The sequence below is a fragment of the Labrus mixtus genome, chromosome 15 (assembly GCF_963584025.1).
Source record: "Labrus mixtus chromosome 15, fLabMix1.1, whole genome shotgun sequence".
Lineage (NCBI taxonomy): Eukaryota > Metazoa > Chordata > Actinopteri > Labriformes > Labridae > Labrus > Labrus mixtus.
In genome coordinates, this window is record NC_083626.1 from 8,916,116 (window position 1) to 8,932,203 (window position 16,088).

At 41.4% G+C, this 16,088-nt stretch overlaps 1 protein-coding gene across 3 annotated transcripts; it reads right to left on the reverse strand.

The window, feature by feature from the left end:
* Positions 1–9,954: 9,954 nt before the first annotated feature.
* Positions 9,955–14,647, reverse strand: krt5 (keratin 5). 3 transcript variants are annotated; one of them, XM_061058579.1, is made up of 10 exons: positions 14,291–14,646; positions 14,043–14,245; positions 11,938–12,146; positions 11,793–11,853; positions 11,606–11,701; positions 11,281–11,445; positions 11,039–11,164; positions 10,690–10,910; positions 10,516–10,574; positions 9,955–10,333 (listed from the first exon to the last, which is right to left on the reverse strand). In XM_061058579.1, the coding sequence occupies exons 1-10, from the start codon at positions 14,556–14,558 to the stop codon at positions 10,131–10,133; spliced, it is 1,611 nt and encodes a 536-aa protein (XP_060914562.1). In that variant the 5' UTR covers positions 14,559–14,646; the 3' UTR covers positions 9,955–10,130. The 3 variants fall into 3 exon arrangements, with proteins under 3 accessions (XP_060914562.1, XP_060914561.1, XP_060914560.1); XM_061058578.1 differs by having other exon boundaries at positions 14,282–14,646; XM_061058577.1 differs by having other exon boundaries at positions 14,043–14,647.
* Positions 14,648–16,088: the final 1,441 nt, after the last annotated feature.

The window sequence follows — 16,088 nt, forward strand, 5'->3', positions numbered from 1 at the left end:
TACTCTCTTCGAACATCCTGTGATGAAACCAGCCTTCATGCTGTTGTGGTCGAAAACCATTATGCCCTTTCAGGATCACACACCTGACCTTGACAGGGATTTTCCTCTCATGTTTAGCCCACACTGGTTACTGGTGCACAGCTGCACCAACAGTATGTACTGAAACATTACAATTAACTGCATTCAAAGAAACATTTAATTTGGCGCTTACACACCAGCCCCTTATTCTTCCTGTCAGGATGATGCAACAATTCAAACAACAAATTAAAACAGGCAAATGTTACAATACATCAAATTAAACCCAAATTAAACAGACCATTCTGTACTCCATAAGATCGTTTCCCAAAAGTCCTGTCTGTGAGCTTGTGGTCGTACTGGTCCTGTTGCATTTCTTCCATTTTGTCCACAGCAAATCTTTTTTACCATGACAGAAGGAAACTTTGCATTCAATGCAGCACTGTTTCTATTCAGTGGACCCCGTACATCCCACCCCAGCACAGTCTTTATGGCATGCGGTCCATCCCTGCAGGTGTAGATGACCTCCCAAAGTTTATGTTTTCTGATATACTGCTGTTAAAATGCATTTTACTCTAGTGCAGCTTCACTTTGTATGGTGGCCTGTACAGGACAAGAACTGAGTTTAAAGGTGCGTTTTGATTTGGTGTGATTCTATTAAAGTATAAATCTATATGCAAGAAGACACAGATTTGATGCATGACGTCAAAAAAAAAGAGTGGAGAATACAGAGTCTGGAGGTGTGATTCAGGTGATGCGATTGCATTAAAGTCTTAACATTAAAGAGTTGACATTCTTTTGAAGTCCTGAAGATGCATTTTAAATATTCCAACCAACCTTTATTCTGAAAACTAGTTTTGTACTTGTCATGTATTCTTGCCAACAGTCTTGTCAAAGCATGAATATATCTACTTTTATTCAAACATGAATCAAGAGTTTTTTATTTAATTATTTAAGTACTATTATTATTGTATTCTTTGTCATTATATTCTTTAGAAATATTGTCACATTCATGCCTATAAAGCTTAAATCTAACATAATTAAAAATAGCAAAATTATGTTAGATCAATGATTATGGATAGAGTGACTAATTGAATGGTTTCTCGTTGATGATATATATATATATATATATATATATGATATATCAATAAAATTTCCCGATTTGGAAAGCAATTTATTTACAGGAAAATACCATTTGGACCACTGAGCATGCGCAGAAACGGATGGAGCATTTTATCAGGGCAGGGGGGTAGCGTCAGGGGACGTTGGTTTTCATGCAGTGACGTCAGACGCATGGTGGGATTCGTGGGAAGTTTGAGCAACGTCTGATGTGTAAAAAATGGCTAAATGGATGAGAAACATTGCTTGTGGACTAGCATTTCACATCGAACAAACGACATATATGCTGATGAATTGTCCGGGATGAAATTAAAAAAGTACAGAAGCTGGTTTGAGGCTTTTATCCACCACTTTGATGAAGGTAAAACAAACTGACGTCATGCCCACAGGTCCGTACTTACTGTAAACGTTGTGTTTGCGGGCCGCCCCGCTAATATAATGGTAGGGGAAACACTGACTCTAAATTGTCAAAGATATAATGATGTAGGTGACAACTGAGTGTCTGTACGGAGTTGTCATGGGAACGGTTAGGGGCTGTCTCCAAAGTGCATTGTGTTGTGTCTGTAACAACTTTTAAATAAATAAGACGGAAACGGAGCTTCAACTTAGTATGACGCTTTATTGTAAAACGGCAGGTTACAAGAAGTCCGGCAACACATATCAATGCGCCAATGTAATTAACTATGAAGTGCACTGTAAGGCACAAGGGGTGATATAACTCCACATGTATAAATAGTCCATACACTACACTTCCTCCCCTTTTAAATTGAATGGATAATACAACTGAATGCATAACAAAACAATCCATTCAAATATGAAAATCATATCAAGACCTCTTTTTTTTTCTTTATATATATATGTTAGCTCAACACCTTTGTGTGTATGAATTCTAACATTTCATAACAACTCAAACAACATATGAGAACACATGGGCACTACAAGTCCAGTCTCTTGGGGGGCGCTCTGTGCCTTTCAGGATAACGCCTCTGGACTTGTGGAGTAGGTTTAGGGGTAGCAGAGGTTTTGTCTGGAGCAAGAGTCTCTGTTACAGCTGACGTGTTGATGGTGGTGGCATTACTGTCACTGAGGGGCATGTCTGGAGATGACGAGTTGTCACTCTTTGGCTGTGCATCCAAAATCTGATCCACGTGACGTCTCCATGTTTGTTCGCCGACCTCAACTGTGTATATCAGTGGTCCAGTTCTTGTTGTTATTTTGCCCGGGGTCCACTTGTTTCCTCTGTAGTCACGTGCAAGGATGTCCTGTCCAATCTCAAAGTCGCTTGCAGCCTTACTCGACAAATGGCTGAACTGCTTGTTCTGCACTTCCCTCCGCAGATTTGGTTTCAGGAGATCAATGCGGGACCTGAGAGTTCTGCCCAGGAACAGCATTGCAGGCGCTTGATTTGTCGTTGAATGTACAGAGTTTCTGTAGACAAAAAGGAGGTTGTCCAGCTTGTGTTGAAGAGTAATGTCTTCTCTTTCCTTCGCTTTAATGGGCTTCTTGAAGGTTTGGACAAACCTTTCGGCTAATCCATTCGTAGCTGGATGGTGAGGCGCTGCCTTAAAATGCTTGATCCCATTTTGCTTCATGAAAAGAGTGAACTCCTCCGAAGTGAATTGTGGCCCGTTGTCACTCACAATTTGTTCAGGCAGACCATTTTGAGCAAAAATTGACCTGAGAACACTTACAGTCTTTTCTGAAGTGGTTGACTTCATCTGTATCACCTCCGGCAACTTGGAATGAGAGTCAACGGCAATCAGGAACATGGAGTTCATAAATGGTCCTGCTAAGTCGATATGCACTTGCCATGGCGCCAACGGCCATTCCCAAGGGTGAAGGGGTGCCTGTGGTGGTGCATTTTGGACTCGGTGGCAGCCTGAGCAGCCTTTAGTGATGTCCTCAAGTTGTTTGTCTATACCCGGCCACCAAACATAGCTTCGAGCTAGACTCTTAATCTTGACTGTACCAGGGTGTCCTTCATGGAGAGTCTCTAACACCCTGGCTCGAAGTTTTGAGGGAACTATGACACGGGAGCCACACATTAAGGTTCCCTGACAGATGGAGAGTTGATCTCGTCTAGCTGAAAACTCTGGGAACAGAGGGTCACCATGAGCTGGCCATCCCCGCATTGTTATTTCGTACACTTTTGACAATGTGGGCTCATTCCTGGTGTGTTTCTGTATGTCAGAATTTGTCACTGGCAGCTGATCCACCACTGCTGTGTGGAGCACATCTGCTGGATCTGGATAGGGAGCATTTTCTCCTTCTGTTGTTAACAGGGGCAGGCGTGACAAGCCGTCAGCGTTGCAGTGTTGTTTTGTCCCTTTGAATTCAATGTCATATGAGCTCCAAGGAAAAGTGCCCAACGTTGTAAGCGGGTGGCTGACATTACTGGGATCCCTTTTCTGGGATTAAAAATCGATACCAGGGGTTGGTGGTCTGTCACAAGAGTGAACCTTTGGCCATAAAGGTAATGGTGGAACTTTTTAATACCCCACACTAGACTGAGGGCCTCACGATCAATCTGCGCATAATTGCGTTCTGCGCTTGACAGTGATCTAGGAGGCGAACGCAATAGGGCGGTCAGATCCGCCCAATCACTCCATTCAACTTTTGACAGGATGCCAGAGGCCATTAGATTCTGTAGTTCAGCTTCCACCTTTGGACGCAGTGCATATGGCACCGGACGGGCTTTGTGGAATTTTGGACTTGCGTTTTCATCCAACTCAATTCTTGCCTTTATCCCTGTTAGGGTGCCTATGTCTTCTGCAAACACCTTCTCGTGGGTTTTGAGTAGCTGCGACAGTCTCTCTGTGGCACTGTGTGAACTATCATTGTCTGTTCGAGCCAAATGTAGAGCTTTAATGGTGTGCCAGTCCAGTCTGATCTTCCTCAACCATTCCCAGCCGAAGAGTGGCGGCCCTCCCTTTTATAACACATACAGCATCAATTGCAGTGTTTTACCCTCATATGTCACTTTCACTTTCAGTTTACCTGCGGGACGCACTCTTTCACCTGTGTAGGTCTTGAGCCGCACGGAGGTCCTCAGCAACGGTAAGTTGGAACAGTCGCTTGTAGTCGGCTTTTGAAATGACAGATATGGCTGACCCTGTGTCTAGCTCCATTTTCAGTCTTACGCCAGACACATCTGGAGTGATCCAGATAATTTCCCTGTCGTCTTCCTCGGTTATGTCATGCAACTTCAAACAAGCCAGTCCAATACTGTGTTATGTATTATGTTGTTGTTGTCACATAATGCACATGTTTACCTTTGTATCTTGGCTTTTTATCTTTGTTTGATTTTTCTCTTTGTGCTTGCTTGTTGCTGGATTTCTGTCTGCACACTATCTCTATGTGTCCGGTTCTGTTACACTTTCTGCAGTTTTTGTCCATAAACCAGCAGTCATTTGCATCATGAGATGTTTTGACACATCTGTAACACTTGTGTTCTTGTTTTCTAGTGTCATTCATTGACATTTTGTATGTCACTCTCTGCAGCTTTCTTCTGTAGCTCCAAAGCATCCTTAGCTGCTGTCTCCATTGATACTGCAATAGCCAGTGCATTTTCCAGTGTAAGATCTTTTTCTGACAGTAACCTTTTCTGTGTGCTTTGACAATGCATGCCACAAACCAGTCTGTCACGCAGAGCATCCAAAAGTCCTGCTCCAAATTCACAGAACTGAGTCAGCTTGCGTAGTTCAGCAACATTCTGAGATGCTTTCATCTTTAGACTGGTTCCTATTGTGAAAACGGAATCTCTCTGCTATCACAAGGGGCTTTGGGCTCAAGTGATTTTTTAATATGTCCACAATGCTTTGAAGCGTCTGTGTGGCAGGCTTTTGGGGGGCTAGCAGGTTTCTGAGCAGGCTATATGTTCTAACACCTATAAGGCTAAGGAGTGTTGGAACTTTCTTTTCATCCTCCACACCATTTGATGTGAAGTAAAGTTTGAACCTTTGAATATATGACTCCCAGTCTTCATTTGCACTGTCAAACTCCTCTATTTTTCCAACAATTGACATGCTCACGTTTTGTCCACGTTATCCGCACTTTGAAATTACCGTAGCCGTTAGCCTGGTTTAGCTCGTCACTCACGAGTCCTTTTTTTCTTGCTCTTTTTCCTCTCTCTGCTGAGTGCGCGGAGTAAGGCACAAGGGGTGATATAACTCCGCATGTATAAGTAGTCCATACACTACACATTGCAGCAGCCATTTTTCATTCCTACGTTTTTCTACATCAAATCACAATCATTAAGGGAAGAATGTACGGCATTTAATATATAAATATAGCAGAAATTAGGGCTGGGCGATATAACCGCAAATCAATATCACGATTAATTGAACATTTTACCTTGATGAACGATTATTTGTTTTTTGCCCTCATATTTCACTGACATGGTCTCTACTGTACATAAACTCAACTATTAAAGCTGGGATATGTTTTCTAATGAAAGAGTGCATATCTGATTAACTCTTTTGTGGTTATTTATTGAATATTTCGAACTGAAATCAAAGCATCGCTTGAAATTAAAACGACACATTTTAGTTTGAAAGTAGAAATTAACTTCTCTTAAACAGTAGAAAATAAATAACTTGCATTTCTTGCAAACTGTTTTTCCGCATTGTTTACATTTCACTTCTTATTCTTCGGTGTCGTCTTCCCTAAAGACAAAATGTGTCCTGAACACTCCACTTGTTGTGTCTTTCTTTGACGAAGATAAGAAGGAGTAAAAGTTAGTAAGTTAGGCTTCATTAAGAGCCAAAGGTAAGCCTCTTCTGTTCCTAAAGTTGGATAAATCTTTCCTTTTTGTTTAATAGTAACTGAAGTAGCGAGAAAACATTATTCAAAATCAGCTTTTTCTTCATGATTACCGCTCGCTTACCATAAAAAAATGATATTAAACACTAAAGTGAACATCAGATTTTCTTGTCATTTGACTAACATCAAGTCACATGCCGCACATTATTTAAAACTGATGTAAAATGTAGAAAAGCGCGATACAAGCTCAACTCCATTTACCATTTACATGTGGCACAATGTAAAACTGATGTATAAAGTTGTAATGTGTTATCCTGCTGGACAACGTGTCACTGCTAGTGTCCAGACCATAAAGTAACTATATATACAGTGCTGTGTGGGTCTTTTAATGAGCAAATTTCCATTAAGCTGCAGTTGGGTTCCAAAAACCAGCAGGGGGCAACAGCACTATAGGTAAAAAGAAGTCCCAAGCAATGATCCGTCTCATGCAGTGTGTGACTGTTGGGGTCTGAGATGGTATAAAGATGAGGAGTGGGACACACTACTATTATATCCCATGTTGCCTGGAAAAAAAGATAAATACAAATAAAAGTCCAATCTATGTAATTTGAGTGGTTTAGGTTACAGTGATTTTAGCAAACAAAAGTCAGACAAACATGTGTCTTTACGCTTTATTTGAATTCTCAAACTTTATTGAACACTTCTGCTGCAATATATGTTTTTGGGGACACTGACCAATCACTCCTTCATGTCACCATGTTAGATATAAACTCTGGGTAAGGTAACTCTTGTAAGGTCTTAAAAGTGACATGTATCTCCAGGGACGTATGGAAGACACTTCAGTAGCAGGAGCCTGGAAGATGGACGCCATGTAGGCTGAAGTCGAGGCTCAGGAGTGCAGGTTAGCCTTCAAAATGTTGTCTCACAGAAAATGCATGATTTGTCAAACAGTTGGAATCAGAGCTTATGATCACTTGACTTTATGAGTAGGAAAAAAGGTTCAAAGTCTTCCTGTATGTCAGGAGAGTCTTCAATGTGCATGTCTGTGTCGCTGTGTAGCTTTATCTAGTACGATTTGTAGTCGTCGTGGAGTTTTCAATCCTGCCAATTACGGATTGGGTAGTTAAACTCTCAGCCTTCGGTAACACTGATAGCTGTCAAGTAAGGACAAAAAGCCTGCAAGCAATTTGTCTAGAGTGGCGCTACCCTACTCCTTTGGTCACTTAAACAGCATAACAGTATACCACTGGCTTTTTTATTAATTATTATCAATCAATCAATCAATCAATCAATCAATCTTTATTTGTATAGTGTCAACTCATAACAAGTGTTGTCGAGACCTTACTCTTTGTTTTTTAATGTTACAAAAAAGCAGGTAAAAGACCTTACTTATTGCTATATTACAAAGACCCGGCCTATCCATCATGAGCACTTTAGCAAAGCAGCAAAAGTTACAGTGGAAAGAAAAAACTGCCTTATTAAAAGGCAGAAATCTTCGGCTGGATCCCCGGCTCATGACGAAACAGCCTTCACAGGCCTAGACTGCGTCGGGCTTGGAAAGGGATAGGGGGAGATGGAGATTATGACATATTGAAGGGGGAAAAGCTGTTTTTATAGAGCAAATCAATGAGTGGATGTGCAAAAAATTTCTCCAGCTAAACAAAGACAAAACTGAGGTTGTTGTTTTTGGAGCAAAGGAGGAGCGACTAAGAGTCAGCAATCAGCTTCAGTCAGTAAGACTGAAAACCACAGACCAGACAAGAAATCTGAGCGTAGTGATGGACTCAGACCACAATTTTAAAAGCCACATTAAGACAATTACAAAGTCAGCCTACTATCACCTGAAGAACATATCAAGAATTAGAGGACTTATGTCCCAGCAGGACCTGGAAAAACTTGTCCATGCTTTTATCTTCAATCGTCTTGATTACTGCAACAGTGTCTTTACAGGTCTGTCTAAAAAATCAGTCAGACAACTGCAGCTGATCCAGAACGCTGCTGCTAGAGTCCTCACCAAAACCAAGAAAATGGATCACATCAGTCCAGTTCTGAGGTCTTTACACTGGCTCCCAGTCTGTCAGAGAATAGACTTTAAAATCCTGCTGCTGGTTTATAAAGCACTTACTGGTTTAGGGCCAAAATACATTAGTGACCTCCTGATTCATTACGAACCATCCAGACCGCTCAGGTCGTCTGGGACAGGTCTGCTCTTTGTCCCCAGAGTCAGAACCAAACACGGAGAAGCAGCGTTCAGTTTCTATGCTCCGTATATCTGGAACAAACTCCCAGAAAACTGCAGGTCTGCTGAAACTCTCAGCTCTTTTAAATCCAGGTTGAAGACACACCTGTTTACAGCTGCCTTTCATTAAACAATTTTAATAAGATTCAAAATTTTAACTCTGCACTGTAACTTTTAACTCTTTTTATATTTTTTATTTATTTCAATTAATTTCAATTGAATTATTTTATTTGAACATATGTTCAGATTTAATAATTTAATAACTTTCCTATGTCATGATGCTTTTGATGTCTTGTGTGAAGCACTTTGAATTGCCTTGTTGTTGAAATGTGCTATATAAATAAACTTGCCTTGCCTTAAAAAGTGGTGCAGATGGGGTTTGTGTGCGCACCCCATGTGCAGTCGTCTAATCGGGTGGCCCGGGATCAGGTCCCAACTGTGGCTCCTTTCCCGCATGTCATTCCCATCTCTCTCTCTCTCTCTGATTTCTGACTCTGTCCACTATCCTATCCCTCCAAAAAAGTCATATAAAGCTCAAAAATAAACTTTAAAAAAAGTGGTGCCACCAGCTTGTTCTGCATTGCTGTTTCCATCACATTTTGTGCTTGCGATACACAATGAATGGGGGCAAAATTTACATTGCGTTAAGTTGTGTGCAGTGGTTGATGGTGGAATCTGACGGCACTTATCACTGCATTTTATTCTGGTATATTCGTTGCACCGGTGGTTAGGATGCAGCAAACTTTTAAGATTAAAAAGTGCGTCTCATCACTTTTAAAGGTAAGTCCATGACCTTAAACTCCAGTGTATATCATTTGATGTTAGTGTGTGTAGCAAACAAATCCATATACAAAGTTCTAGTTTGACAAAGAATCAGCTGGTAACAGTAAAATGTTTAATTCAAGTTTTTAACCAAATACAGAGTTTAAGCCAGTTAGATCAGCTGTTTATTTAGCAATTAGCAGGTTACATCTGATAAAATCTGACACTGACAGTTGTCATTTTGTTCGTCAAGTGGTGACTAAAAACAAAAAGCTTCCTGTATTATTTCTGAGTAATATTTGAAAATGTATTGTTTCAAAATGCTGCTGTCAACCCTTATCTTTGTACACTATTATTATTCTATGCTAAGATTCTAATAGACAGGAACATTTATAAAGAGGTGTATTAAACCAAATCATTTGTGTAGTTCAAAGTTGCTTCAGAACAAAACCTTAAAAGAAAAAACTCAACAGCTGAAGTGACTATGAAATCAGATTTATTTCAGGCATTTGGTGGTACAAATTCATGATGAATCTGTTCTTTTCCAGTCAGCCTTAACCATGTTTCATTTTCATTTAGAGTGGAAATGGAAGCAAAGCAGGATCAGGACACCACTGATATGCTGAAGTGGAGAGCTCATTTTCTCTCCGAACAAGAAAAGAAAAGAGGACACAACAAGTGAAATATGAGAGTGTTAAGTGTGGCTGCTTTTGATGATGTCACAATGCACACGATGACAGATGTGATACAACAGAGAAGACATTGCAGGAAGATGGAGTCATAGGTGTGACAGGTGTATGTCATGTATTCTTAAAAATTCAAGACCAGATATACAATTCTGCCCCCTGCTCAAAATTCAACATGCTGGTATTTTGTGTGCAGTTATTGTTGCTTTGTTGAGATTTTCTGTCATGACACTACAAGTATCATCTTGTCTGCTTGACAGCACATCCAGCAACTAAAAGACAGCCTGGCTGACTGATCCAAAGAAGAGAGGACAGACTCACATCTCTGCTGCTCTGTTTTTCAGATCTAATAATCGCTTTGCCTCTACTTTGTTTGATGTTATCTCTTACTCTCTCTGTGGTGCCGATAAGGGAGGAGCACCTCAGTGACTAAATTCCTGGGTCTGCTGTATTTTGAGGGGTGTTGAGGGTTATGGAAGCTTTGTGAGAGGCTGGAGGTACAAGAGGTGGAGAACAAATAGGAATGAAGAGAGAGACAACTGCTGGATTTAGTAACGAGACTGCCTTGAGCTGGACATGCTGGACACTCGTTGCATCGCAACGCCGCCGCCGCCGCTCATGCTGCTTCCGCTGCCGATGCTCATGCCGCCGAAGCCGCTGCTCATGCCGCCGAAGCCGCCGCTCATGCCGCCGAAGCCGCTGCTCATGCCGCTGCCGCCGCCGCCGCCACCGCCACCGCCACCGCCAGCACCTGCGTTTTCAGATGTAATATTAGAAATTATTATTCCTTAAATCTCAAATGGTGCTCTTGATTTGACGCTCAAGTGACACGGTAATAGGAAAAACTTTTCTCACTTTCAGTTTTCATAATTACATTAATGTCTTTAAGATGGCCTGGATATTGAAATGTAGAGATATTTGTTAAATACGTACCATAACTGGAGGATGATGACTGGACGTGGATGGTTGCAGTTCCACCACCACTGGTAAGCCTGAAATTTGTACACAGATAAGAATTTGAAGCTGTTGAAGTCGCTTCCTGCACAATGTATTTTACATTTTGATTAAATGTCTCCATGGTCCAAAGTAGATTTGATTTTTCAGTACCTGTCCTCCTCTCCCTCCAGCAGCTTCCTGTAGGTGGCGATCTCAATGTCCAGAGCCAGCTTGACGTTCATGAGCTCCTGGTACTCACGGACCTGGCGGGCCATGTCCTGTTTCGCTCTCTGCAGGGCCTCCTCAAGGTCCTTGATTCGGGCCCTGGCGTCCTTGACTGCCAACTCTCCACGCTCCTCGGCCTCAGCAATCTGGGCCTCAAGGTTGGCTCGCTGGCAGGTAGAAAGGTAAGCAGAGGCTTTAGAAATTAAATAAAAAAACAAGCTTTGTGTGTTTATGGCTGAAAGGTCTAAATATATGTATTAAAGTGATGGTTAAGTAGCTGTTACTGTAAGATTACCTGTGCTTTCACTGCCTCAATCTCATTCTGGAGACGGCTAATCATGCGGTTGAGCTCAGAAATCTCACTCTTGGTGCTGCGAAGGTCATCTCCTGCTGCGCCTGCGGAGGACTGCATCTCCTGGAACTATATTAAAAAGATTTTTTTTTAAATGACTTTTGTTAGAGATCCCAATTTTATTTGATACTGCAGATTTTTCATTTCATATTGAAACTGTGGGTGAGGTTACTTTCTCTACCTACCTTTTGTTGGTACCACGTCTCTGCCTCAGCACGGTTGCGTTTGGCGATTTCGTCATACTGAGCCTTGACTTCAGCCACAATGGCATCCATGTCCAGGTTACGGCTGTTGTCCATCTCCACAATGACTGAAGTGTCCTTGATCTGTCCCTGGAGCTCACTCAGTTCCTGCACAAGAGATTTCATTTTTAAAATTGGACTTAGAAAGGAGAGCTTGCATCTATTTTCTTTATCCATACCCAAGAGGGCCAGATATTCATCTCTTATTGTAAGCCAAATTAGATTTGACTAAAAATGGGAAGCAAAGAGACAGACATGATTTTCTTACCGCCTCAAAGACAGCTCTGAGGAAGTTGATTTCATCCTGAAGGGAATCGACCCTGGCTTCTAGCTCAACCTTGTTCATGTAGGCTGCATCGACATCCTGTCAGCAGAGAAACAGAAAGCGGACTTAGTTGATGAAGGCTTCATTTCACTGGTAAAGTGACATTTTTATATCTCAGATCAACTCTTACCTTCTTGAGGAGCACAAAGTCATTCTCTACAGCTGCACGCTTGTTGATTTCATCTTCATATCTGACACAAATATGGAAATAATTAGCTGATTGAAAAATACAGTGTTTCTACTACTGCAGGTCGTTCGTGCTAGTATCAACTCACTTGGTCTTAAAGTCCTCTACCAGTCCCTGCATGTTCCTCAGCTCTGACTCCAGCTTGACCTTCTCATTGCCGAGACCGTCGAGCTGTCTGCGCAGGTTTGCAATGTAAGCCTCGAACATGGCATCAATGTTGGAGCGGGTGCTGGTCTGTTCCTGCAGCAGGCTCCATTTGGTTTCCAGCATTTTGTTCTGCTGCTCCAGGAAGCGCACCTAAAAAGTACAAGGGTTTGCATAATTAAGATCTATAGAAGTCAACCAGAAAATGACCATACTATGTAGTTGTTTATTACATCAATGAAATATTTTCCCAACAAGTTCATGGTCTCATTCAAAACCCTTATTCAGTGCATTTGAAGATGACATGATAAAGGGGGTATACTATAGGCTGGAGCTTCCTTAGATTGACAAGTCATTTCAGCTCCAACCTAGTTACCAAAATATTCTCACATTTGGTTGCACAAAACATAGTTGGCAACTGTCGAATTGCCCAACTCGAGGCTACAAAAAAGGGGGGGGGGGGTTCACAAACCAATGAGTGATGTCACTTTTAATATAAATTGAATGGGGGGAAAAAGTTATTGACACAACTTGAAAACTTTTTCAGATTTTTTTAAAAACTCAAAAATAAAATGACATTAAGACAGGAAATAATGTATTTCAATACATATGTTGGCACTTTTCTTCATGAATTAGTCATGCTGACTCCAATGTTAAAAGTATGCTTGTCTTCTGTGTTTCACTTTACTCAGGTGATCCCTCTAGCTGTGTCCCACACAGAAAGAACAACTGCTTTACGAAAACACCCCTCGGGGCAGGAATGTTCTGGACAAACTCCAGTCTGAGGTCTCTCTGCTCAGTACAGTTGATCTCTGATGAGAGATCTGACATGCTAATAAACATTGAGAAACATTGAGAGAACAATTCTTTGGCATGCGGCTCTGAACCCTACAGAAGGTTTTGGGTGTGAACTTGTCACATCATTTTTTTTTTCTAAGGCAAGCTGAGGTGTTTGTGCCACACCTTAGCCCCGCCCCTCCCCATAAACCTCTAACATTACCGCTCCCTCGCCTCTGGGAACCACACTTTCACTGAGGGAACATGTCTGCAACAGCCCTCTGTAATTAATGCTACATGCCTGGAGCTATTAAGTGTTGTATCCATTGAGTTCTGGTACTTTATTAAAAAAAAAGAAAATACATTTGAATGATCAATACACCCTTGACTTCATTTGTCCTACTTGCAATGGTTTGAAATCTTAATTGTGTATGTTCAGTTTAATTGGTTTTATTGTAAGAAGTCTACTTTTAAGAAGCTGATGGGATCAGGTCCCGTATGTATCGAAGATTAGGTGTGGCTTGACACACTGGTTAAAACTCTGAGCATTTTCCCTCACTGGGTGTGGTAAATTTGTTTTCCATTCTTGCCGGAGAGAAACTCCCTTCTCATTGTTTTACAAGTTGTTCAGTCAAACATGAAAGAAAAAAAACTGTTGATGTGGGATGCTGGTGACCTCGTGGTTAATTTTTCATTTCACATGTACGGAGGCTACAGTCCTCGAAGCGTGCAGCAGGGTTCAAATCTGACCTGTTGGTCCTTTCTAGTATGTCATTGCCCACTCTCACTCCAAGATTCCCAACTCTATCCTCTGACCTGTCTAATAAAAGCATTAAGTGCTTCAAAAAATCTAAATAAAAAGTGTTGACGTGTGACTTATTATTGCATAACACCGGTGCTGTTTTGAAGAACAAATAATGCTTGGTAGCATTAAGGTTTAGAGTTATGGATTTCAATGCTGTTGGCATTCAGATAATTCATGTTGGATCAGTTGCTGTGCAATATTTTATGTGCCTTGGAGCCCATTTGGATGCAGTTTGTTGCACTTCTAGATGCTTGCACTAACCAATAAACTGCAGCTCATCTGTTTTGTGCATCCAACATCAATACCTCATGTTTTGTTCAACCAAATGTACGCTTGGGTTGACATATTAAAACTTTCTGGCTTCAAATACCATAATTTGCATGACAAGGCCAATTTAAAATCAATCGAATACTGTAAACATTCTTTAACTGAGGCTGTTTCCTTAAAGTGAAAGAAGAAACTCTTACCTTGTCAATGAAGCTGGCGAAGCGGTTGTTGAGGCCCTTGATCTGCTCTTTCTCATTGCTTCGGACCTTCGAGATGTTGGGGTCGATCTCAAGGTTCAGAGGGCACAGCAGGCTCTGGTTGACTTGGACGTTTGTGATTGGCGGACAAAAACCTCCGCCGCCAGCACCACCACCAGCACCTCCTAAACCACCTCCGTAACCACCTCCGTAACCACCTCCATAACTGAAACCCATACCACCAGCACCACCACTAGCATAACCGAAACCACCACCACCACCACCACCACTACTCATAGCAAACATTGAGCCGGCCCCCCTACCACCACTTCCGAAACCCCCAACACTAAACCTTGTGCTGCTCGTCCTACCACCACTGCCTCCCTTCATGCCAGAACTGAAAGATTGTGAGCTAAATGTCTTACGGAAGCTACCTCCACCTACACCTACACCTCCACCTCCACCTCCACCACTACTGCCTCTGGAGGTCACGGTGTAGCTCCTCACAGACGAAGCCATAGTTTCCTCTGACAGGGTAGAATTCACAGACAAAAGGGAGAGCAGAGAGAGAGGTATGACAGGGCGCACAAAGAGGAGAGTCGAGTCCCTCTAAGTGTCTTCTTGCTCTCCGTGATGGACTTTTATCTGCCTCCAACAGTGGAGGAGGTCTCAGTAAGCTCCACCTCCCCCTTTACCTGCCTTCTGTTACCTAGATCCTGGAAGGTGCATTTGCAGGTAATAAGCAGTATGACTTGGAGCGGATCAGCCTGTTAGACGAGTAACAGTGCCACCACTGTAAGGTGATCGTGGCTTGACACACCCAGGTGCTTGCAGAGGAATGGCATCAGAGCCGCGGGTTAGGAGGGAGTATGCTTGTAAATTTACATTTTTATGTTCACACAAGAACATCAGGAATCAGGGTAAATTAGCAAGTAAGATTATGGGAAAAAATAATCTTTATGTTTGGTGCAACACAATTAAAATATAGACATTATTTTAAAAAACATATTGCAATAAACAGAAGTATTCCTCCTGATAAGAAACTAAAAAGAATACAATATGTTCATTATATCCTTTGTAATGAGAAAACGGTACAACTTGCGCAGGAATGTGCAACTTTCGGCAAATTTCCGAATTCTACATTAAAAAACTGAGTGTGCGCAAAGTACAGATGTGATGTAATGCATAAAAGACCATTTAGGCTTGAACTTCATGCAATGTAAAGCCATTGTGAGGCTGGATGGAAGTCAAAGAAAGAAGGAAAGGAGGTTTGCATTAAGTCTTAAATAAGTAAACCAAACCAGATTTAATTTTAGTAAAAATAAGCAGCTGTCCATAGAGTATGTGCTTTAAGTAGAGTTGCAACCTACCCTTGTAGGACATCAGAAATTATGTGCAAGGGGATTCATTTTTTTCTGAATATTGTTTTAGATTTTCTTCTGAATGTCTGAAAGTGTTTCAGATGTGCATTTAATTAAACAATTTGTTAAAAGACTTGTGGCTGTCTTAAGCCAAGAACAGAACACATAGGGTATTAGAGTTTGGAGAATGCAAGCTTGATTGTTGTTAAAGCTATGGTTTAAAAGAGGTGGCTGCTTAGAGACATTTGACTTCAAACATTAAAGAAAGAAAAACAAAGCTAAACTCACTTCAGGAGGAATCGTTTTGCACATTTGATATATTCAAGCGAACTGCACACAACTAGATACACGAGGCAGACACCTTGCAGAGAAATGACCAAAGAAGAATACTCCTCCTAAGATGAACAAAAGGGTCGTTTACACAAATAAGACATTCATTTGAGGTGAAAAAATCCTTTTTAATAAGGGTTTCTACAGTAGAAGGGGTAGGCGGTAAATAAAGTGACCTGTGGACAAATGGGTACATACCTTCTGTAAGAAATGAGTTTTGAATTCCTGAGTTCTCTGTTAAAATCTATCATCCTTTTATTAATGCGTTTGGGCCTGTAGCTTGTAGCTGCTTGAGGGCACTGCACTTATTATCTGCAATGCTCATACCGCTGGATGTCTCCTTGATCCAATCAGAAAT

What these genes read in the sequence shown, in the direction of transcription:
- krt5 (XM_061058577.1), bottom strand. Translation starts at nt 14,558, where the DNA reads ATGGCTTCGTCTGTGAGGAGCTACACCGTGACCTCCAGAGGCAGTAGT. An exon ending in TCAGAGCTGTCTTTGAGGCG is followed by an intron (nt 11,446 to 11,605) that starts GTAAGAAAATCA and finishes TCTCTTGTGCAG; the next exon opens with GAACTGAGTGAGCTCCAGGG. An exon ending in GTCATCATCCTCCAGTTATG is followed by an intron (nt 10,334 to 10,515) that starts GTACGTATTTAA and finishes CTGAAAACGCAG; the next exon opens with GTGCTGGCGGTGGCGGTGGC.